General features: G+C 48.8%; 1 protein-coding gene across 7 annotated transcripts in view; it reads right to left on the bottom strand.

Annotated features, from left to right (window-relative positions):
• Positions 1-21,135, bottom strand: part of ADGRE2 (adhesion G protein-coupled receptor E2) — a 32,661-nt gene extending 11,526 nt beyond the window's left edge. The window contains exons 1-15 of one of the 7 annotated variants that reach the window (XM_045492281.1): positions 21,068-21,133; positions 17,299-17,352; positions 16,865-16,984; positions 14,520-14,675; positions 11,289-11,420; positions 10,570-10,716; positions 9,964-10,110; positions 9,829-9,875; positions 9,607-9,684; positions 9,041-9,218; positions 6,006-6,113; positions 5,621-5,841; positions 5,250-5,429; positions 4,494-4,691; positions 3,974-4,209 (exon numbers count right to left, since the gene is read on the bottom strand). In XM_045492281.1, the coding sequence (XP_045348237.1) occupies positions 3,974-4,209; positions 4,494-4,691; positions 5,250-5,429; positions 5,621-5,841; positions 6,006-6,113; positions 9,041-9,218; positions 9,607-9,684; positions 9,829-9,875; positions 9,964-10,110; positions 10,570-10,716; positions 11,289-11,420; positions 14,520-14,675; positions 16,865-16,984; positions 17,299-17,352; positions 21,068-21,098 (2,033 nt within the window). In that variant the 5' untranslated portion in view covers positions 21,099-21,133. Of the gene's footprint in view, positions 1-3,973; positions 4,210-4,493; positions 4,692-5,249; positions 5,430-5,620; positions 5,842-6,005; positions 6,114-9,040; positions 9,219-9,606; positions 9,685-9,828; positions 9,876-9,963; positions 10,111-10,569; positions 10,717-11,288; positions 11,421-14,519; positions 14,676-16,864; positions 16,985-17,298; positions 17,353-21,067 lie in introns of all 7 variants that reach the window. The other 6 variants (XM_045492282.1, XM_045492283.1, XM_045492286.1 and 3 more) reach the window with 6 other exon arrangements.
• Between the last annotated feature and the right edge of the window lie 1,355 nt (positions 21,136-22,490).

The following is a 22,490-nucleotide window of genomic DNA, read 5'->3' as shown; positions in this document are numbered from 1 at the left end:
CCATTTCTGAAAAATGAAAGAAAAGTAGGAAAACAATGTTTCACCAAATAAGGGATATGAATAAAGAAATAGATATTCTGTATGGAACCAAAAAGAAACTCTAGAGTTGAGAAATACAAAAACTGAAGTGAGAAATTCACCAGAAGGGCTCAACAACAGATTTGAGCTGGTGAAAGAAAATAAATAAATAAATTTGAATATACATCGACAGAAACTATGCAGTCTGAGGAACAGAAAGAAAATAGGATGAAGAAAAATGAACAGAACCTCAAGAGATTTATGGCATAGGACAAGTGCTCCAACACATACACAGTTGGAATCCCAGAAGACAAAGCAAAAAGGGCAGAAAAATACTTAAAGAATGAATGGCTAAAAACTTCCCAAATGTGAAGCTCAAGGAACTATAACTGGAATACATTCAAAGAGATCCACACTGAAACGCATCATAGACCTACTGAAAAAAGGCAAAGACAAAATCTTTAAAGTGGCAGGAGACAGTTGATTTTTCATGTACAAGGGATCCTCAATAAGATTAACAAGTGACTTCTTGCCTGAGATCATGGAGAAGGCAGTGGAATATCATCTTCAAGGTATCAAAAAAAAAATGATGGTCAACCAAGACTTCTGTATCCAGCTAAATTCTCCTTGAGAAATGAAGAAATTAGGGCATCTCAAGATAAAAATAAGATCATTCTTGTTTGCTAAGTGGTCACAAGAAACCCTAAATAAGTCAGGCTGATATGAAAGGAGACTAGAGAGTAACTTCAATCCAAACAAAGAAATAATGAGCACCAATAAAAGTAACTATGTGGGTATTATGAAAGACACTGAAGTATATTTTTGTTTGTAATCCTTTTCTTCTTCTGTGTTAAAAGATAACCACGCAAAGCAATACTTTTAAAACTGTGTCAATGGGCTTGTAAGGTACAAAGATATAATTTTTATGACAGCAATAATAAAAAGGAGGAGGAAAGGAATGTAGGGATATTAGGTTGCACAATGTTTTTTTAGATACAAAATCCTAAGCACAAACAACAAAAGAAAAATTAAGTGGATTTCATCAAAATTAAAAAACTTCTCTGCTTTAAACTTTTCACTTTGCAAGAAAGTGAAAAGACATGGAGAGGTAGAAAATATTTGCAAATCACAAATTGATGAGGCACTACCATCCGGAATATACTAAGAACTCAAAAACTCAGCAAGATGACAAATAACCGAATTTAAAAATGGACAAAAGGTGGGGCACCTGGGTGGCTCAGTCGGTTAAGCATCCGACTTCAGCTCAGGTCATGATCTCACAGTCTGTGAGTTTGAGCCCCGCGTCGGGCTCTGTGCTGACAGCTCAGAGCCTGGAGCCTGCTTCAGATTCTGTGTCTCCCTTTCTCTGACCCTCCCCCGTTCATGCTCTGTCTTTCTCTGTCTCGAAAATAAAAATAAACTTTAAAAAAATGTTTTTTTTTAAATGGACAAAAGGTTTGAAAAGGCGTTTCTCCAAAGAAGATATGCAAATGGTCAATAAACACCTGAAAAGCCACTCAGCATCACTAGTTATTAGGGAATTGCAAGTCTGAACCACAATGAAATAACACTTAAAACTCATGCAGAAGGCTAAAATTAAAAATGCAGAAAATAAGTGTTGATGAGGCAGAGTGTGGGGAATAAGCTTAAGAATCCCTGAGCTTGCACCGATGGGTTAACAAGGCATAAGGAAATAGAAAGCCAGAGGATGAATGCATCCAAGATTAGGTAAACAAGATTAGGTATTCAGAGTGGAAATGCCTCCCAACTTAGTACAATAGCAGAAAGCTGCTTTCCCAGAAAGGAAGGACCCAAATAGGTAAACAGGTAAACAGGGCTATAGACCTCAGTAAGGCTAAGTTGCCCAGAATGGAGCTAATTAGCAAAAGAAACATGCCTCGTTGACCCTGAGGTAGCATGCTCTTTCTTTCTTGTGCCCTAGGCAAGTTTAGGTAAACAGATGTGGCGTTTCATGTCTGCTGTAAACAACCATCTGCTTGGCTCCTGGACTTTGTGTTGTATTGATCCAAACCCCTACCACCGCATATCTTCAAAACCCCCTTTTCCTCACGCCCATGAGTTAATGTTCACAGTTTCATTTCTTTGTGCACGTCCATCACGCCTGTAAGCCTTCTGATCCTAATAAAAACAGAGCAAGGACCCTTACTTGGGGCTCTTGTCTCCTCCCGGACATTAGCCTCTCTCGCATTTTAATCCTGCATCCACTCTCTTGCTGGACAAGCGAGAACTCCAGACCCAGGGTCTATGACAATGCAGAGCAATTAGAACCCTCACACATGGCTTGTGTGAATAGAAACTGGGGCAGACACTTGGAGAAACAGATGACAGTTTGTCAAAGTGCTAAACATAGATCTGCAATGTGATCCCACAGTTCCACAAATGGATATATATCCAAAACAAAACACATGTTGACACCAAAACTTACACATATATATTTATAGCAGCATCACTCATAATGGCAAAAAATGGAAACAACCTGGGGCGCCTGAGTGGCTCAGTCGGCTAAGCGTCCGACTCTTGATCTCAGCTCAGGTCTTGATTTCCGGGTCGTGAGTTCAAGCCCTGCTCTGGGCATGAAGCCTCCTTTTAAAAAAAAAAAAAAAAAAAGGAAACAATCCAAGAGCCTATCAAATGATAGATTGAAAAAATGCAGTATATCTGTATAGTGGAATATTATTTACAAAACACCAGCAGCAGCAGCAAGGAACCACAAGGAATGAAGTCATGATACTTGCTACAACAGGGATGAGCCTTGAAAGCATCCTACGAAGTGAAAGAATCCAGTCGCAAGAGACCACAGGTATGATTTCACTTAAGTCAAATTTCCAGAAAAGGCAGATCCCTAGAGACAGAAGGTAGATTGGTGGTGGCCCAGGGGGTTGGGGTACAAGAGGGTAACAGGACTGAGGAGGGAATGTTAATGTGTGTGAGGTTTCTTCTAGGGGGTTGAAGGTGTTCCAGTCACGTCTGCATGTTCTGGTGATGCATACATAACTCTATGATCATTCTAAAAAACACTAATCTGTACACTTTCCAAGAGTCAATTTTAGGGTATGTGAAATATACTTCAAGAAAAATGTAAAAATGTGAAACCAAGCATTAACGGTGGAAATGTCAGAATACAAACTCTAAAGCTTGACTCGCTGGATTTGAATCCTAGTTCTGCCACTTATTAGCCATTCCCCTTGGGGCATTTAATGAGATTACGTGTGGCTCGGTTTACTCACCTGTAATATGGGACAAATGGCTCTGCCTACTTCATAGTTTTAGTGTGAGTATTCACCGAGTTAATGCGTACAAAAATGGTTAGAAAAATTCATGGCATAAAGTAAGTACCTTGTATATCTTAACCGTGATATAAAAATCTATTACTTGATTACATAAATCAGCTCTAGCTCCAAATTTTTAAAAAACTGGAACATCTTGGGGCGCCTGGGTGGCGCAGTCGGTTAAGCGTCCGACTTCGGCTCAGGTCGTGATCTCGCGGTCCGTGAGTTCGAGCCCCGCGTCGGGCTCTGGGCTGATGGCTCAGAGCCTGGAGCCTGTTTCCGATTCTGTGTCTCCCTCTCTCTCTGCCCCTCCCCCGTTCATGCTCTGTCTCTCTCTGTCCCAAAAATAAATAAACGTTGAAAAAAAAAAAATTAAAAAAAAAAAAAAACTGGAACATCTTAAAGGATTTGGATAAAGAAGTAGATTCTATTTTTTTAATGATGTCCTAAGCGCGTCTTTTGATTTCAGTCGTGCTATTCAAAGGACAGAACTTTAAAGACATTCTGCTTAACTTATAACTTCCCACCAGAAAGATGTCCTAAGGATGATTACTTAGCATGTCTTCTCTGTGTTCTGCTTGGGCATAATAAAAAATACTCCTCTGGTTCTGGTGGTGGCCATGATCCTGCTGGAGAAGATAGGGGCAGTGGGAATTGGCACTTACCTGGTGGGTGTTCCATAAAGGGAAGGTCTGGATGCAGCAGAAATGGCCACGATTAGAGCCGGGACTCCATAGCCCACAGGGAACATGAGTCTCTTCATGAGCCTGCTCACACTGGAGTAGTTGACCACCATCAGGTTGCGTGCCGTGAGGAAGAGGTGTAGACCGTCCAACAGCATCCAGGTGAAGGAGGCCAGGTAGAGATAGTGTAAGGCCCCTGCGATGATGGCGCACAGCAGCTGGGGGAGGAGGAAGGAGTCACCAGGAGGGACTGTCAGGGAGGAGGGTGGCCCCAGGACCCCTCCCATACCTTGCCAGCGGGGAGAACTCATATATATATATAGGGTCGAGTTGTTGAGAGAGGATTGTCTTCTGCTTCATCAGTCAACGTGAAATAGGCTATTTACCCCTCCAGCCTCCCTGTCGCCCAACGATACTGTGTTAAGGTATCAGTGCAGCAGGGCTCCACCAACTGAGCATCCCGTGGCTCAGGGCAGGGGGTCCTCTGGGACAGTGTCAGTACCTTGATCTTGGTCTGGTCGATGGCTGTGAGGAAGAGCAGGTGGGCCAGGAAGAGGCAGATCGAGAGCTGCAGGTGGAGCGAGGTGCTGGTGTTCTGGATGGCTTTGCACAGGAGGAAGGTGAGGGCTGCCAGGAGGAGGCACAGCAGAGAGAGGCCCAGCCCCACGTAGGTGATGACAGCCAGCACGGGATCCTCCTCCTGGGACCCAGCAAAAAGGACATCACAGTCACAGGTCCTATATCAGTTGACTTTAAGAGGAATTTCATCACCCTGGGTGGGCCTGGCCTAATCAGTGAGCTCTCAAAGCTCTAGGCTCTTCCTAGAGAAAAGGATTCAAAGTTTGAGGGCGTTTGAGGTGAGGGAGCTTCTCCTGCTGGCCTCTGGACAGAAATGCTGATACACTGTGTGAGGGCCTAGAGAGAAGGAATGCAGATAGCCCCTAGTTGCTGAGCAGGGTCCCCTGCTCGCAGCCGGAAAGAAAGTGGAACCCCAGTCCTACAACTGCAAGGAACGGAATTCTGCCAGCAACCAGGGAGCTCACAGGAGGACCCCAAGCCTCCGACGAGAATGCAGCTTTGGCTGACTCAATGGTCTCAACCTTGTAAGACCCAGAGCAGGCAACTCAACTACACTACGCCCGATTCTCGTCCCACAGAAACCACGAGCCATAAATTTATGTTTCTTTAAGCTCCTACATGTGGGGAAACATGTTCGAGAGCGACAGACGTGGAAAGCAGCCTCTCTCAGGGATCTCACCTGCACGTGGCTGTGGGCCATGAGGACGGCAAAGCTGCTGAGGTGGGAGCACTGGCAGGTGGTGTTGGCATCTCCGGTGGCCGCCGTCCTGCAGCCTCTGGTGGACCAATGACCGCCTCCATCCTGACTGTGCTCCCAGAAGACACAGAACACCTTCTGCCTTGGCCCGGGCGTCACCGACTGTAGGAAGAGAGCGTCGGTGGGAGCTGGAGACTCTTATCCAAAGCTGGTTTGCAAAGGGCTTTCCTGAGGGAAGGAGGCGCCCACGGAGGAGGCCCCCAGGACACAAAGGGTGATCTCGACAGTGAGGCTGAGCCCCGGACCCAGACCCGTTCCTTGCCCAGCCACAGCCCCATTCCACCAGGACTCACGTGGTGGGAGAAGATGAAGGTGACGGGGGAGCTGAGGTTCTGGGTGTCCTTGTTGCTCACAAAGGCAGAGACGACAACTGAGAGCAGGACAGGGGAGACCTCTCCCAGCAATTCCTTGTGTTCACGCAGAACTGCCTGCTGCTTAGGGTCCAGGATCAGGGGCGCCCCGGCCAGTAACTTGGCCATCCCTGGAGTGGAGATGAGGCCCACCACAGCAGGACCTGCAGGACAAGGCCAATGTGGATACCTCGGGGTGCCCACCAGGGCCCCTTCTTCCTCGGATGGACCCTTTGTGGCCCCACTCTGCCCCCTACCTCCCCGTAAGCTTCAGGTCCCTGTGTGTCACGTCCTTGGGCGTCTTGTGACCTCCCATCTCGGCCGTTACCTGAGTCACTAGATTCATGCACCTCATCCAAGCTCAGCAGCATCTTTGCCTGGTTCAGACTCAAGGTGACATTTCTGTCTCCTTGTTCTTGCACCTTCAGGGACAGGTCTATGAGACGTCAGAGTTATTAAGGGAGTTAGGATAGTATTTGTGGCTGTAGAGGTTGCAATAATACTATCATTTATATGTGTGTTTACACACACACACACACTGAATTTATAAAGGATTGTAAGAAAATTCTATGAGCAACTATACACCAACAAATTGGATAACCTAGATGAAATTAACAAATTCCTAGAGACACACAAACTACAAAAGTAACTGAAAAATAACTAAAGTCCAAACAGACCTATAACAGGCAAAAAGAACAAATCAGTAATCAAAAATTCCCCAAAATGAAAAGCCTCAACCAGATGGCTTTACCGGTGAATTCTGCCAACCATTTAAGTAAGAATTAACAAGAATCCTTTATTTTTTTTTTTTCAACGTTTATTTATTTTTGGGACAGAGAGAGACAGAGCATGAACGGGGGAGGGGCAGAGAGAGAGGGAGACACAGAATCGGAAACAGGCTCCAGGCTCTGAGCCATCAGCCCAGAGCGTGATGCGGGGCTCGAACTCACGGACCGCGAGATCGTGACCTGGCTGAAGTCGGACGCTTAACCGGCTGCGCCACCCAGGCGCCCCAACAAGAATCCTTTATAAACTCATCCAAAAATGAAAGAGGAAGGAATACTACCTAAATAATGTTATGAAGCCACCATCACTCTGATTTAAAAAAAAAACACATAAAGCCATTAAAGAAAACAATAGACCAATATTTCTTATGAACACAGATGTAAAAGAATCTTCAACAAAATATTAGGAATAAATTTACCCAAGGAGGTTCAAGACTTTTATCAGAGAAAAGTACAAAAATATTTTTTGAAATAAATGAAAGACCTTGAATAACTAGGAAAACATTCTATATCAGTGGATTAAAAGGCTTAATACTGGGGCACCTTAGTGGCTCAGTCAGTTGAACATCTTGATATTAGCTCAGATGGTGATCTCACAGTTTGTGAGATTGAAACCCACATTGGGCTCTGTGCTGAGTTGTGGAACCTGCTTGTGATTCTCTCTCTCTTTCTGCCTTTCTCTCCCTTTCTCTCTCTCCCTCTCTCTCTGTCTCTCTGTCTCATTATCTCTCTCTTTCTCCCATTCTCTCCCTCTCAAAATAAATAAATATCTTTTAAAATAATAAAAAAATAAAAGGCATAATATTGTTAAGATGGCAATATTTCCCAAGAGATCTATAGATTCAATGCAACCCATACCAAAATTCCACCTTTTTTTTTTTTTTTCAGAAATGGAACAGTGCATCCTAACATTCATTGGACATTGCAAGGGGCCCTAATACCCAAAATAATCTTGAAAATGAAAAAAAAATTGGAGTACTTACACCTCCTGATTTCAAAACTTACTACTAATCTATAGTAATCAGAACAGTAGGGTACTAGCACAAAGATAGACATACAGACCTATAAAATAAAATTGAAAGCCCAGAAATAAACCCATACATCTGTGGTGAACTGATTTTCTTCAACAAGGGATGCCAAGACTATTCAATGGAAAAAGAAAATCTCTTCAGCAAATGGTGCTCGCACATCTGGATCTCCACTTGCAGTAGAAGGGACCCCACCTCACACAACACACAAAAATTAACTCAAAATGGGACAAAGACCTACATTTATGGGCTAAAACTAGAACCGTTAGAAGGAAACACGGGTGTAAATCTTCACAGCCTTGGATTTGGCAATGGAGTCTCAGATAAGACACCAGTGCACACGCAAAAAAAGAGAAAGTAGAGAAAATGGGTTTCATCCGACAGAAGCATCTGTTCGTGAAAGTAAAAAGACAATCTGTGGAATGGGAGAAAAAATTAGCAAATCACATGTCTCATAGAGTCTACCGTTAGAGCACATAAAGAACTCTCCCAACTCAACAGCCAAAAGCCAAACAACCTGATTTAAAAATAGGCAAAGGACTTGCATAGATGTCTCCAAAAAAAAAAGTATATAAGCTCATATATATATATACATATATATATATATATATATATATATATATATATATACACACATATATAAGTTCATATATATATATTATATACAAATATGCAACAATCATGTGAAAAGGTATTAAATATCATTAGTCACTTGGGAAATGCAAATCAAACCCACAATGAGATATTACCTGACATACACTGAAGTTGCTATCAGAAAACAAAATGTAAGCACCAAGTGTGGCTGAGAATATGGATATTGGAACCATTGCTGTTACCAATGGGGATGTAAAATGGCACTGCCATTTTGGAAGACTAGTTTGGTCATTCCTCAAAAAATGGAACACAGAGTTACCATATCACTGAAAAATTCCACCCCTACGTCTATATACATTGAGCCGAAAACAGTTATTCAAGCAAAAACTCATCCAGAAATATTCATAGTAACGCTATTCAAAATAGTCAAAAGGTGTCAACAACCCAAATGTCCAACAGTGAATGAATGGCTACACAAAAGGTGGTCAGTGAGTTCGAGCCCCACTGGGCTCTGTGCTGACAGCTCAGAGCCTGGAGCCTGCTTCCGATTCTGTGTCTCCCTCTCTCTCTGCCCCTTCCCCACTCAAGCTCTGTCTCTCTCGCTCCCAAAAATAAATAAACCTTAAAAACTAAAATTAAGTAATAAAATGGTGATGAACTTAAATATCAAATAATACAAAATTTACATTCTGAAAAATTTAATAAATTGTCTTCTTTTGAAGATGTTTCCATTTTGTATCTTAAATTCTTGATTAGAATGATTTCCTCTGCTGATAATGTATATTACAATGAAAATGTATACGATTTACAGTTTTATTCGTTTCTTTTCAACCTTTTAATTGGTTTAGGGAGTGTAACACTGAGATACAAGCGTGGTCACTGGCTCCAGTGAGGCTGGGGGATAAACGAGCTGGGGAAGGGCAGGGCAGGTGCCAGGGTCAGATCCCAGTACTTGCCTGTGCCTGCAGATGCACTGAAGGTCAATGTCCCATTGGGCAGGGCCTGGCTTATGTTTCTCAGGACGTCCTCCAGGCCAGCGAGCAGGTTCGTGGCCACACGGTGCTGCTCTGAGCGGGGCAGCGCCTCCAGGTCTTGTGGGGTCTGCAACAACTTATCCACCCCCTCTATGAGGCCCTGGGTGGGGATGAGAGAATGGAGCCAGTGAGCCATGAAGACCCTGCCCACTCAGCCCCGGAGAACAGCCCCTAGAAACTGATTGGTAGATAAAGGTGGTCCTGGGGCTGATTCCCTGGGTCTTGGCCCCTGGAATCCAGCGCTCATGGTCAACCCTGTTCACAAATGCCAAGAATGACATAAAGCCCAATGTCCAGAAACAGCGAGAAGAAAAGTCATTTGTGGGTGCAGGTGGGTGCCCAGCAGTGTGAATACTGGCGTGTCTGCTCTCCCACCCACCCTGGGAGGGGCAGGGTCTCAGAGAAGCTGTCATGGTGATGGGGCGGCCTCCTCCCAGGCCTCTATGGGATGCCCAGGTTCTCTTTCTTCTCCTGAGTTGTGCTCTTACCTGGATGGTGCCCTGAGCCAAGGCCGGCTTGAAGTCCCTGCGCAGAACTTGGACTTTTTTAAAGAAGTGGGAGAGTCCCTGGGAAGAGAGGAGAAGGGGCGGGTCAGAGAGCCTCGCGAATGTGTGCTGGGGTGGGGGTGGGGGGAGCTTGGGGAAACTGGGGGAATTAGGCGGGCGGCACAGAGGGATTCCTGCCTCCTGGTCCCTGCTGGGGCCACCCACCTGGCTCTTGATTCCAGGGGGTTCGGTCCAGGTAGGGAAGGACATCTCTGCAGGCGATAAAACAGCCATTTATTAGGTGTGAGAGTGTCTGTGTGTGTGTTGGGATGGCGGCTGGGGTCAGGTCAGACCAGGTACCTTGACAGGTGGTGTTCATTTGCTTATTCTGGAATCCGGGTTTGAGCTCCCAGCCACGGCGGCAGCGGCACCTGTATGAGCCCACGGTGTTGACGCAGACGGTGGAGTTGTGGCACACAGGCGGCCGGGAGCTGCACTCGTCCACATCTGGGGACACAAAGAGGGGACTCAGGCCCTTCTCCTTCTGTGTCCCGCCCCCTTTCCCCATATTAGTACCTCCCACCTTGGCCGGAGGTGACGTCCCCTGCCGACCCCACATCCTGGTGATGCAGGAGTTATGGGAGGTGTGGGGAGGCCTGACACATAGCACGTGAGCCCTGTACAGATGTGCAGGTTGTGAACTATTGAAACACCTTTGTCCCAGTTGGTAATTAGCTGCCACCTGGGGTCTCTAAGGAGTCTGCTCCTCAGTACCCTGGCTCCTTCCCCAGGATCCCCGCCCCCCCCCCCAGATCTTTTCCCATTGAGCCTCAAGAGAATTAACGCTTGGCACAGCAGGGCACCGCCAGCATTCATTCTGCTTGGGTGGTGTGGGTGCCACTGAATACGCATGCAATCAGCTGTTCTGAGTGTGGGTCTCCAGGACGTGGCATCTGAGCTCTGGACCTTCACAGACAGTGTTGTTTGGGCCATTGGGGGACCCAGGAATGGGCTTCCAGCCAGGGAGGCAGCGACACTCATAGCTCCCAATGTTGTTGAGGCAGTGGGTGGTGTTGTGGCACGGGTTTTGCCCCGAGGTACATTCATTCACATCTGAGGACAAAGCCAGAGGTCAGGGTCCCCTCCACTGGCTGCACCCACCTCTCACTGCCCAGCATCAGGGACCCTGCTGTTATTGCATGTGCTGCCCCCTGGTGACCTTCAACCTCAATCTCAGTGCACTTTATGATGGCCTCCCTGCAAGATGGGCGTGGCAGGGACCATGGTCCCCAGTTTACAGGCTGTGAAACCAGGGGGAAAACTGAGTCATGGGGACCGGACTTTCCAAGGACTCTCAGCTACTCCCTCCCCAGCTCTGGCCCAGGCTCCCTTTCCAGGAACTGGAAGCGACACCCTCCCCCTGCTCCCAAGAGGCAGGTGAGGAAGGGGCGAGACCAGGGGATGCTCACAGAGGCGGGGGGCTCCACAAGGGAACCCCAGGCCCGGAAGGCCCTGCTACCTCCCTGCTCTGTGGTGGGCCTTCTGGGGAGGCAGATCCTTGGGCAGAGCAAAGCCCTAGTGTTTCAGGAACCCAAGGCTCTTCTCCCTGCTCTGTGGGCTGCGGGGTCCGCCTTGGCCCCGCCCCAGCTCCGGCGCAGCCTCACAGCGTCTTCCGGGGCCTCTACCTGAGCACACGTTCGGGTCGCTCAGGTTGAGCTCCAAGCCAGGTGGGCATCTGCAGGTGTAGTTGCCCTGGGTGTTGATGCAGATGCTGCGGCCTTTACAGAGTCTGGGTTTCCGCTGACATTTGTCCACGTCTGCAGGGGGAAGGAGAGGGTGTTGGAGGGCTGCCTGCAGCTGTTTCCTGGGACAGAAGCATCTGGAAGGCCCCGCCGTCTCTTCCTCAGCGAGCGGGGGTGCCTTTTCTAATTCACATGGAGGCGTCCTAGGGGCGAAGCATGGTGGCCCAGATGTTCGGTTGTCCAGATGTGGCAGGAAGCAGCCTGAGTCCTCCCGTCTGCCTCTCTGGGTGGTTCCCAGCTGGGGCAGGGACACATGACCACCTGTGTCCCAGCCTGAGGACTTGGACAAGTCCAGGGTGGGCCTTCCTGGGAGCCGAGTGCCAGGGAAATGCTGCACACCAGACCAGGACCTGTCAGGGCTCCCAGCCATGGCCTTTACCCTGACTCCGCCAGGGTGGCCGCTTGCTGGCTGAATTCCCCTTGGAATCCTGGTCACCCTCAGGGGACAGACGGCACGCTCCCATCCACGCTAACTCTGAGACTCCAGCTCCACGGAGATGGACAGGTCCCACACCCAAGCCAGGCCTTTAAAAGACGAGGCTTTTGGGCAGGGGCAGGGAGAGTAAGGATGGACGGTGGGCGCCAGGCTGGGGTGGACGGTGTTGCTGATGTCCAGTCGGGCGGCCTTGGGGCAGTGAAGATGCCTTTTTCCCATGAGGGCATTCCCTAGACTGGCAGGAAGCGGTGAGGATCCACGTCTGAGGGAGGCCAGCAGCAGGCGAGGACTGGAGAAGGGAGCAGGTGCTGATGGGCGAGGCATGGCAGATGATTGTGTCTTCTCGGCCCTTGGGCTCCCCCCAGGGGGGCAGACACTGGGCCCAGCCGAATGGGGCTCAGCCTCTATCTTCTGTCCCTCAGGAGAGGGCTGGGCCTGGGGCAATGGTCCTGGATGACAGTCTCCCTTGTCATCTGGTCCAGAGGGGGAGCCTCTTGGTTCACCTGACTCTCCAAGTGTGCAAATGGTGGGGGGTGGGGGAGGGTTGCTGTCACCTGGCCCACCCAGACACAACATCCTCCGGGTCCTGGTCAGCCGGGCTGCCCTCAGGCCCCTGAACCAAAGTTACTGGGGAGGGTGGGGACGGAGCCTTATTCAGGGAAATAGAGGAAGGCCCCATGGTTGAGAAGGGGTGGGGGTGGTCAGGGCATCAGGAGGGGCCTTCTCCAGGCAGGATGCTGGCTAGGGCAGGGCTGGCCAGGGGCTGTGGGCCTGCCCTCAAATCTCCATCCTCCCGCCTTTTCGGATGGGGTCCCTGGGTCCATCATGGCCAAGGGTCTGAGAGGGCTGCTGATATGGCCAAGCCCGTGAGGGCTCTGGTGGGGGCAGGTCTTGGCCGGGCAGTTCCTGATGGTGGCAAAGAGGACAGATCTTGCCCTGGAACGCACCTCCTGTGAAGTATCTCGAATGCCACCTGCCTCTTGTTTTATGCAAATAAGGTGCCAGGGAGGCAGGGGGTACGTTCCAAACATCCAGAGGTGACCCTCTGTGGAGGGGTCTGAGCCGGGGGGTTCAGAGAGGTGCGGGTCGCCAGGTAGGTGTCAAGGACATCCTTTGATGCCTGGGGAGGGCGGGGCAAGGGGCCCGCAGAGCAGCCTGGGTCTCCCCTGCCTGTGGCCAGACGCACTGCCACGACATGGGTGATGCGTCCTCGGCTGCGACAGAGGCTGAGCCCTTCACAGAGCTGGGTCTTCAGGTGGCAGGTCCTGGGCCAAACCAGCGGAGACTATCCCTTCCCTGTCACCCAGCTTGAGGTCCGTGGCGGTCCCTCTCCCGTCTCTTGTTATGTGTCTACCCAGCCGCCTGACAGAGTCCCCGTCTCTCAGCCCTGGCCTGTTGTAACACGGCAATGCAGCCCCTCGATAACCACAAGCACCACAACAGTGGGTGGGTGGCGTTGCCTGTCCAGGCACACTGGGTGGGATCCATGGTCACCATGTGCAGTTGTGCAGGTTGCTCGGTGCACACGGGCATCTGGCCCGGGAGGCAAGTGGGAGTTGAAACCCGGCCCGCTCTCCATTCCCCAAACGTGCTATATTCACCTGGAAATGAGGGACCTTTTTCCATTTCCATTTCCATTTCACGCTCTGTCCTCTGGCGAGGCCACATGTCTGGGCCACAAGACTGACCCACAGGGGCCCCTCGGGACCAGCATTGCTGGGCTCCACGGAAGTGCAGGTGCCCCCTTCCCTCCCACCAGGGAGGCTCTGCAGCCCTCTGTCTGCTTGCAGGGCAGGAAGGGGCTGGGACCAAGGCTGTGGGCTCTTCTCTCCACAGTGGCTGGCGGGGGGAGCCTTGGACCCTCCTTAGAGTCCTCTGGACCCTCAGCTCTGCCCCGTCCTCACCTCACTTCTGCTCTCCTCCTCTCCTCTCTCTGTATTCTACACTAACCTCCTGTGGCCACTGCTGCCCCCCACCCCCAGCCCCCTGAGGATACCCGAAGCCCCTTCCGCTGCCTGCTGTTCTCCCTGGAAGGGGGGCAAAGCCTGGTGATGCGCGGAGGCTGGCTTCTGGGCCTGAACGGTGTCCTCACTGCGCAAGACCACGGCAAGAGATGGGATTACAGTGGGGTCTCAGTGCCCACCCTGGGCACAGGCCCTGGGACGCCCATCCCGGAGAGGGTGCATCAGATCATAAAACCCAGCAGCCACCACTGTTCTGTGCTTTGCTGCCTCCCTTCCTGGCAATTCCATGAAGTAAGCACCATTGTCACCCCCCCTTTTTTTTTTTTTACAGATGGGTAAACTGAGGCACAGAGAGGCGGGATCACTTGTCCAGGGTCCCCCAGTTAACAAAAGGCAAAGCTGCTTTTGTTTTTATCTGTAAAAACTAGAGATTCTTTTTTTTTTTTCTTAACACAAAATCACAATAATATCACATCTTGCACATTAACGGTGATTTCTGAGTAAGTATCCTGGCCAGGGTCACACACACAGCTATCAAGTGGCAAAGCCAGGATTCAGGCCCTTGTCCCTCCCGCTACCCTGCCTCTCTGTGCTGGTGGCCCAGGAACAGACATACCTGTCCCGACTCATCCCGCCCCCGGGATGCTTTAGCAATGGCTCTGGTCACCCCAAACCTCGTAGACGGGGAGATGGAAGGTGTGGGGTGATTCTTACTTTGACACGTGTTCTCACTCTCATTCCTGAACGCTTTTGCCCCAGAAACAAGCAGGTATCCGGGGATGCATTTGCAGTAGAAGCTCCCCTCTGTGTTCTGGCAGTCTGCAAATTTTCCACAGGACACTGCCAAGGGTGGCCCACACTCATCGATGTTTGGAACACAAGAGAACAAAGGGTCACCAGCCAAAAGAGTGAGTTCCCACAGGGCAGAGGCTGTGGCCTCCAGCCCTCCTCTGCCATGGGGGCCCAGAGAGAACTCAGTTCACAGTTCGTTGGACCGAGCTGGAGCCAGCCGCTCCAGAAAGCCTGCCGACTGATCTGCTCACCTCTGCTCTCTGGCCGGGCCTGACGGCACCTAGATCCATACACTCTGCTGTGTCGTGACGGGGGCTAGAAGGAGGTCTGCATCCCCCTCTGCGGGCCTCGTGGGCCAGATGGAGGCCCTGACTTGGGCTCCAGACCCTCTCCTCTGAGACCGTTTGCACCATCGGGAAGCTGGGGGTGGGCTCCAGTCAGAGGGACGGTGGCACTGGAGGCCACTCTCAATGCTGACAGTGGGGGGAGTCGTGGCTGGGTGACAGTCAGCACTCACACCTGAGGCTAAAAGCCCCTGCCCGTTGACAGCTTTCACCTCCCATTACTCACAGTGGCCCAAGTACACCTCACAGGGCCCATCCCCCCCCCCACCCCGTCTCTGGTGTCAGGCGTTTTCAAGATGCCCCAGGGTGTCTCTGGAAGAGTCTTACTACCGCCAACCCTGGAGGAAGTGACTCTTATCAGAGCCTATCGCAGATACGAAATGAGGAAGCACCAAGAAGTTGCTCACAGCTGAGTTATCGCAAGGTGGGTTCCTGGTCTCCTAGCTCTTCCTGTTCTCTAAACATGAGGGGAAAGATGGCCACGACCCTGGCCCCTCGGAGTAGCTCGGGGACCCACAGAGCAAGGCTGGACACCGTCAGCTATCGACGACCTCAACAACTTGATCAGGTGAATCAAAGGGCAGGGACAGAACGTTGGGTCCCAGACACTCCCATTGGGGGACCAGAGACTTTCAGAGCCTGCAAGGGCTCATGACCTCGTGCTGAGTGGGGGTCTGGCAGGCAGCTGGTCTCCCCCAGAGCAGAGTCTCCTACCCGAACTCGAGGACTTCCTTCCGAGGCCCCGGGCCCAGGCTGTGGGCGTCAGCCCCAGGACGGGACAGCAGGCGGGAAGAGGCACGGCCCCGTCTGGGCCATGGGACCGCCCTCCTGTCTTCTCAGGTGGGGGCGATGGCTGGACACCCGTCTCCGGGGTCGTGGGATGGGGGTGGGGTCCAGCGGGGCATGGGTGGTAATGAGGCGCGCGGGAGGGGAAGACACGACGAGGAGAAACTCTCAACCGGCAACCGTGCTCCCAGGAGGGAGCGGGGGTCCAGCCACACCAGCCGCAGGCCCCCTGGTCGCGCTCTCCCGGGCCGGAGTCTCCGTGAGCCGCGCGCACAGACGTACAGGGGGTCCGCGAGGGGCGCCTCTCAGGGCATCGGGAGAGGGCGGCTGGGCAGGAGTCATACCACCTTTTTTTTCCGTGATGAAATTCACTTTCCCCCAAATATTAAATGACACACGGACGTTTGGAAGACAAAGCAAATGTAAAACAACGAAAACCAAGAGAATCGCCCATAAGTTCACTACACGGACTACTGGGAAATTTTAGAGCTTTTTCTTTCTTTTATCTTTTCAAACATGCTAGGAATATTTTCCTTCGTTTTTAAAAAATATGCATCTAAGTCTATTTCGGTACATGAGGAGTATTTCTCAGTGTAGAATGGGGATAATTTCCTTTTTCTTCATTTTTATCGTAACACTCACATAATATTACTAATTGTGGGACTTTGGGACAAGTTCCTCAATCTCCCTAAGCCCAAATTTGATCATTTAAAAAACCAAGTAGCCCTGCTTCCTCATGGGTCTGCTGTGAACAGTGAGACCCCTCCATGACCTTGAGGGGTCGGGAGTTCCCGGTGAGCTCACGCCAGGAGGAGAGCCTGGGCTTTCAAGTCCTGTGTTTCTTTCCTCCCGTTGCTTCCATCCTTTCCCCCCTTTCCTTGTGCAATGAGCACGATCATAGTAATAACAGCAGTAGCCACGATAAGAGCTTGTGTTGGACCGTCCGCTCTTTACTCGTCTTTATCGGTTCTCCACACGGGCAGATTTTAAATCTCACTCCATCCGTGTGGGGTGGGTACAATGATGATCCCCAATTTACAGACAAGCAAACTGAGGCATAGAGAGGAGAACATCTTCCCCCTACCACTTCCCCCAACATCTCCATGCGCCCACCACCACCCCCCCAGGCCCCTGTACCATCACAATTCTCCAAGTGGTTGGTGAAGACGTCCCCGGATGAAGAAGTGAACCCCGGAGAGCAGCGACAGGCCGTGGCGTTGACACATCTGGAGTTCAGAGGGCACCACCGTGCACAGTCTGTGGGTGCAAAGGGTGAGAGGACAGAGACCAGAGTCAGAAGCTTCAAGGAATGGAGGGAGCCAGCCACCAGCTGGGGGTGAGGAGCAGAGGAAGAGAGGCGGAGGAGCAAGAGGGATGGCTGCCATTGGAAGAAGAAAACACAGAAAACTCTGGACATTTGTGGAGGTAGAAACGGTTTCTCTTATCTCCAGAAGACCAGAGCCTCACTTGAAGAATATGCCCCCCTTTGCCCGCTTGTCGGTGAGGGGACCCAGACCCCAGCATGCACTGCCCCGTGTATGCTACCCATGGGGCTGGCTGGGCAGACTCACCACTAGTCTTCTGGGCAGCAGCTTCCAGTGGCAACAGCAGCTGTGTCAAGAGTCCTGGGGCAGAAAAAACAGAGATGCAGTTTCAACCCTTGTCCACGTGGTCATTGTTCCCGGGAGGGGGTTCTGATGCTACAGTCCATGGCTCTCCCAAGGCTCTTGTAACTTACGAAGTTTTGAAGACCAGTCCCTTTCCTTCCGTCTCCCTGGACTCCCCGAGGAGTCCGTCACTAACAGACATAGACCTTGTGGAGCCTCAGTGCTATAGGTAAGGGGACAGAATATACACAGGTGACGTCAGGGACACAAGGTAGAAATTCCAACCTTTCCTGGTGGAGGGAGTGAATCTTGAAGCACAAAGTCCTCAGATTGGCCAGGTTCTTAGTTCTCTGGCAATGGCAGAAATCTACCCTGAGGATTTCTCTCCCAGGGTCACTGTCCCCTCTTTGACATACATGTTTTGGGGCACACGAGAAGAACGTGGGTTTGGGCGTCAGACAGCCCCAGGTCTGAGCCCTAGCTCACAGCAGTATCAGCAGGGCAGGGAGCCCTGGAGTCAAGAGAGGGGGGGAGCTGATGACAACTAAGGGCACCGTCAGGTACAGCCACCGTCTCCTGGTTAAGAGGCCTCTCCAGGTGAAGTACCAGGAGCGATGGGTCACTGGACAGGCTTTGTGGTATGAAAACGGCTGCAGGTGCGAAGGAATCTACCCTACAGGCAATCACTGGGTCACCTGTTAGAGTCTGTCCTTCCATTCACGGGAGGCATGATGCTGCTATGATGGTGTTTTGTTTTGTTTTTAATGAGATTAACAGTGAAATCAGTAGACTCTGATTAAAGCAGATTACTCTCTTGGCAAAGAAGAAGTCAAACTTTCACTTTTCGCAGATGACATGATACTCTACATGGAAAACTTGAAGGATTCCACCAAAAAAAACTGCTAGAGCTGATACAGGAATTCCGCAAAGTCGCGGGACATAAAATCAATGTACGGAAATTGGTTGCATTCCTATACACCAATAATGAAGCAACAGAAAGGGAAATCAAGGAATCAATCCCATTTACAATTGCACCAAGAACCATAAAATACCTAGCAATAAACCTAGCCAAAAAGGTAAAAGATCTGTATGCTGGATACTTATGAAAGAAATTGAAGACACAAAGAAATGGAAAAACATCCCATGCTCATGGGTTGGAAGAACAAATATTGTTAAAATGTCAATATTACCCAAAACAATCTACACATTCAATGCAATCCCAATCAAAATTGCACCAGCATTCTTCTCAGAGCTAGAACAAACAATCCTAAAATTTGTATGGGACCACAAAAGACCCCAAAGAGTCAAAGTAATGTTGAAAAAAGAAAACCAAAGCTGGAGGCATCACAATCCAGGACTTCCGCCTGTAGTACAAAGCTGTAATCATCAAGACAGTATGGTCCTGGCACAAAAACAGACACATAGATCAATGGAATTGAATAGAGAACCCAGAACTGAACCCACAAATGTATGGCCAACTAATCTTTGACAACGCAGGAAAGAGTATCCAACGGAAAAAAGACAGTCTCTTCAGCAAGTGGTGCTGGGAAAACCAGACAGCGACATGCAGAAAAATGAACCTGGACCACTTTCTCACACCAGACACAAAAATAAACTCAAAATGGATGAAAGACCTAAATGTGAGACTGAAAACCATCAAAACCCTAAAGGAGAAAACAGGCAACAACCTCTTGGACCTCAGCCACAGCAACTTCTTATTCAACACATCTCAGAAGGAAAGGGAAATAAAAGAAAAAATGAACTATTGGGACCTCATCAAGATAAAAAAAAAAAAAAAAAGCTTCACCACAATGAAGAAACAATCAGCAAAACTAAAAGGCAACCAACAGAATGGGAGAAGATATTTGCAAATGACATATTGGATAAAGGGTTAGTATCCAAAATCTATAACGAACTTACCAAGTTCAACACCCTAAAAGCAAATAACCCAGTGAAGAAATAGGCAGAAGACATAAAAAGACACTCTTCCAAAGAAGACATCCAGATGGCCAATCGACACACAAAAAAATGCTCAACGTCACCCCTCATCAGGGAAATACAAATCAAAACCACACTGAGATACCACCTCACATGGGTTGGAGTGGCTAAAATTAACAACTCAGGCAACAACAGGTGTTGGTGAGGATGTGGAGAAACGGGAACCCCCTTGCACTGTTGGTGGGAATGCAAACTGGTGCAGCCACTCTGGAAAACAGTGTGGAGGTTCCTCAAAAAATTAAAAATAGAATCACCCTACAACCCAGCAATAGCACTGCTAGGAATTTATCCAAAGGATACAGGAGTGCTGATTCATAGGAGCACATGTACCCAATGTTTATAGCAGCACTTTCAACAATAGCCAAACTATGGCAAGAGCCTAAATGTCCACCAACTGGTGAATGGATAAAGAAGTTGTGGTTTATATATACGATGGAATACTACATGGCAATGAGAAAGAATGAAACCCTGCCATTTGCAGCAATGTGGATGGAACTGGAGGGTATTATGCTGAATGAAATCAGTCAGAGAAAGACAGATATCATATGTTTTCACTCATGTGGATCTTGAGAAACTTAAGAGGGAGAAGGGAAGGGGAAGAATAGTTACAAACAAAGAGGGAGGCAAACATAAGAGACTCTTAAATACAGAGAACAAACTGAGGGTTGATGGGGGGAGGGAGGGAAGGAAAATGGGTGATGGGCATTGAGGAGGACACTTGGGATGAGCACTGGGTGTTGTATGTAAGCGATGAATCATGGGAATCTACTCCTGAAGCAAGCACACTGTATACCCTGTATGCTAGCTAACTTGACAATAAATTATATTTAAAAATAAAATAAAATAAAAATAAAGCAGATTACTCTTCATAATCTGGGTGGGCCTCATCGGTTGAAGACCTTACAAGAAAAAAAGGCTGACCACCCCCCACCAGGAAGAGCAAATTCTTTTTCCAGACTGACTTTGGACTTGAGATATAACATCAACATCTCTGGAAACATCCCTAGGTTTCCCACCTGCCCTACAGATTTTGGACTTTCCAACCTCAAAAATCTCATAAACTGATTTCTTTTATTTTTTAATTATTTTTTAACGTTTATATATTTTTGAGACAGAGAGAGACAGAGCATGAACGGGGGAGGGTCAGAGAGAGAGGGAGACACAGAATCCGAAGCAGGCTCCAGGCTCTGAGCTGTCAGCCCAGAGCCCGATGCGGGGCTCGAACTCACAGACTGCGAGATCATGACCTGAGCCGAAGTCGGACACTCAACCGACTGAGCCACCCAGGCACCCCTAAACTAATTTCTTAAACTAACACATTCTCTCTCATCTCTCTCTCTCTCTCTCTCTCTCTATATATATATATATATATATACACACACATATATACATCTCTATCATATATGTACATATGCTTGTATACACATACGGAAACTACTGTTTCTGTTTCTCTAGAGAACCTGGTGTAATATAGGCTGTAAAATGAGAAAGCTCTGATAAGTCCCTCAGTCTGCCCTAGAAATAAGTTTCACCAAATTTCTTCTTTGAGACATTAATATAATTGAGCTAGTACCATTCTTAAAATTTCTTCCCCACTCTTCCCTACAAAGATAGTGCAAAAATCAGAAACAGAGCAAAACCCAGGAATAAAGCAAGGAAGAGAGAAAATTCTCAGCCCGGATAGAGTTCTCCAATAGCTTTCGTGGCCTGTCCCCACTGTTATAATTCTACCTACCCGGCAGCAAACTTAGATGGCTGTTTCTCATGGTGAAGATACCAGCAAGCCCAACCACAGAGGATGCTGCCCAGTCTTGGGGTGTGTGTGTGTGTGTGTGTGTGTGTGTGTGGGTGGGTGCTAAAAAGACTTCCTGTTTTAAGTCTGACTTCAGATAGAAAGCTCATCATTGGATGAACTTAGATGAAACAGCAATCTGCTGTTTCCCACACCCCGCCCCTCATATTTCCCTGTGATGACCATCTCTGAAACTCACACTTCCATTTTTAAGTATTTGTTTAGCATTTCCAGTATTTGTGCTGAAAGCCTCTTTGACGGTTTTTATATCTTTTTCATCTAGGAAGACCTCCCAATTATGGAGAATCATTGTCCTGGCTTTTTTGGCCCCTCTGAGGACTGTGGTTGAGAGTGAACAGACTTTTTAATCTATTTATTATCTACTTGTGTACTTCTTTATTTTTAAGTTCTTATTCTGAAACAAATGTAGACTGACGGGAAGTTTCAAAATTAATATAGAGAGGCCCTTCACCCAGTTTCCTGCCAAAGATACGTTTTTTTGTATTTAAGTATTTTTATGTGTTTAACAATCATCAAATATCTAAACCAAGAAATTGCATCAGTACAATGTGCATGTATAGTTCTGTGACACCGTGTTACGTAGACAGGTTCCTGTAACTATCACTACAATAAAGATACATAAATATCCCATCACCCTCATACAACCCCAACATCCCTAATCCCTGGCTGGTCTAGAACTAAGGTGTTTTTATTCTTCAGCAACACTCAACGCAGCCTTAGACTCCTATGTATTGATGAAGGAAAATATTCCTGATAGGTTTTAAAAGATGAGAAAAACGTCCCCAAATGTTACATTTCCTTTGTTTTCTACCTGGCCATGCATATTATTAGTCTGCCAGCCCTGCCGTAATAACATAGTATCAGCTGGGCGGTGTAAACCACAGAAATCTATTTTCTCAGTTCTGGAGGCTGGATTCCAAGCTGAAGGTGCCGGGAGGGTTGGTTTCTAGTGAGAGCTCTCTCTTGGCTTGTAAACGGCCACCTGCCCCCTGTGTCCACATAGGACCTTTCTTTGTGTGTGGAGATAGAGAGGGGAGGGGAGGAAGGGAGGGAGAGAGATCCCTGGTGTCTTCTAGTTCCAAAGCCGGAACACTTCTCTCTCTGCGTCTCTTGGCCACGATGCCAGCCCTGCCTTGTTCCCCTTCACTTTTCTTTCAGCCTGTATTCCCTTCACAAAGGGCTTCTGTGCTGCTCTCAGGTCTGAGAGCTCCAGATGCCTCACAGTCTTGGATGTGCCCCTCCACTGTCTTCAGGCCTCTGGACCTTAACAACCCATCGTGGGATAGCCGAAGGCCTCCCCTGATGGAAATAGGAGTCAGGATAACGGCAACAAGCAGAGCCACTG

This window comes from Leopardus geoffroyi, chromosome A2, assembly GCF_018350155.1.
Source record: "Leopardus geoffroyi isolate Oge1 chromosome A2, O.geoffroyi_Oge1_pat1.0, whole genome shotgun sequence".
Taxonomy (NCBI): Eukaryota; Metazoa; Chordata; class Mammalia; order Carnivora; family Felidae; genus Leopardus; species Leopardus geoffroyi.
This window is presented reverse-complemented; position numbering and strand designations above follow the sequence as displayed.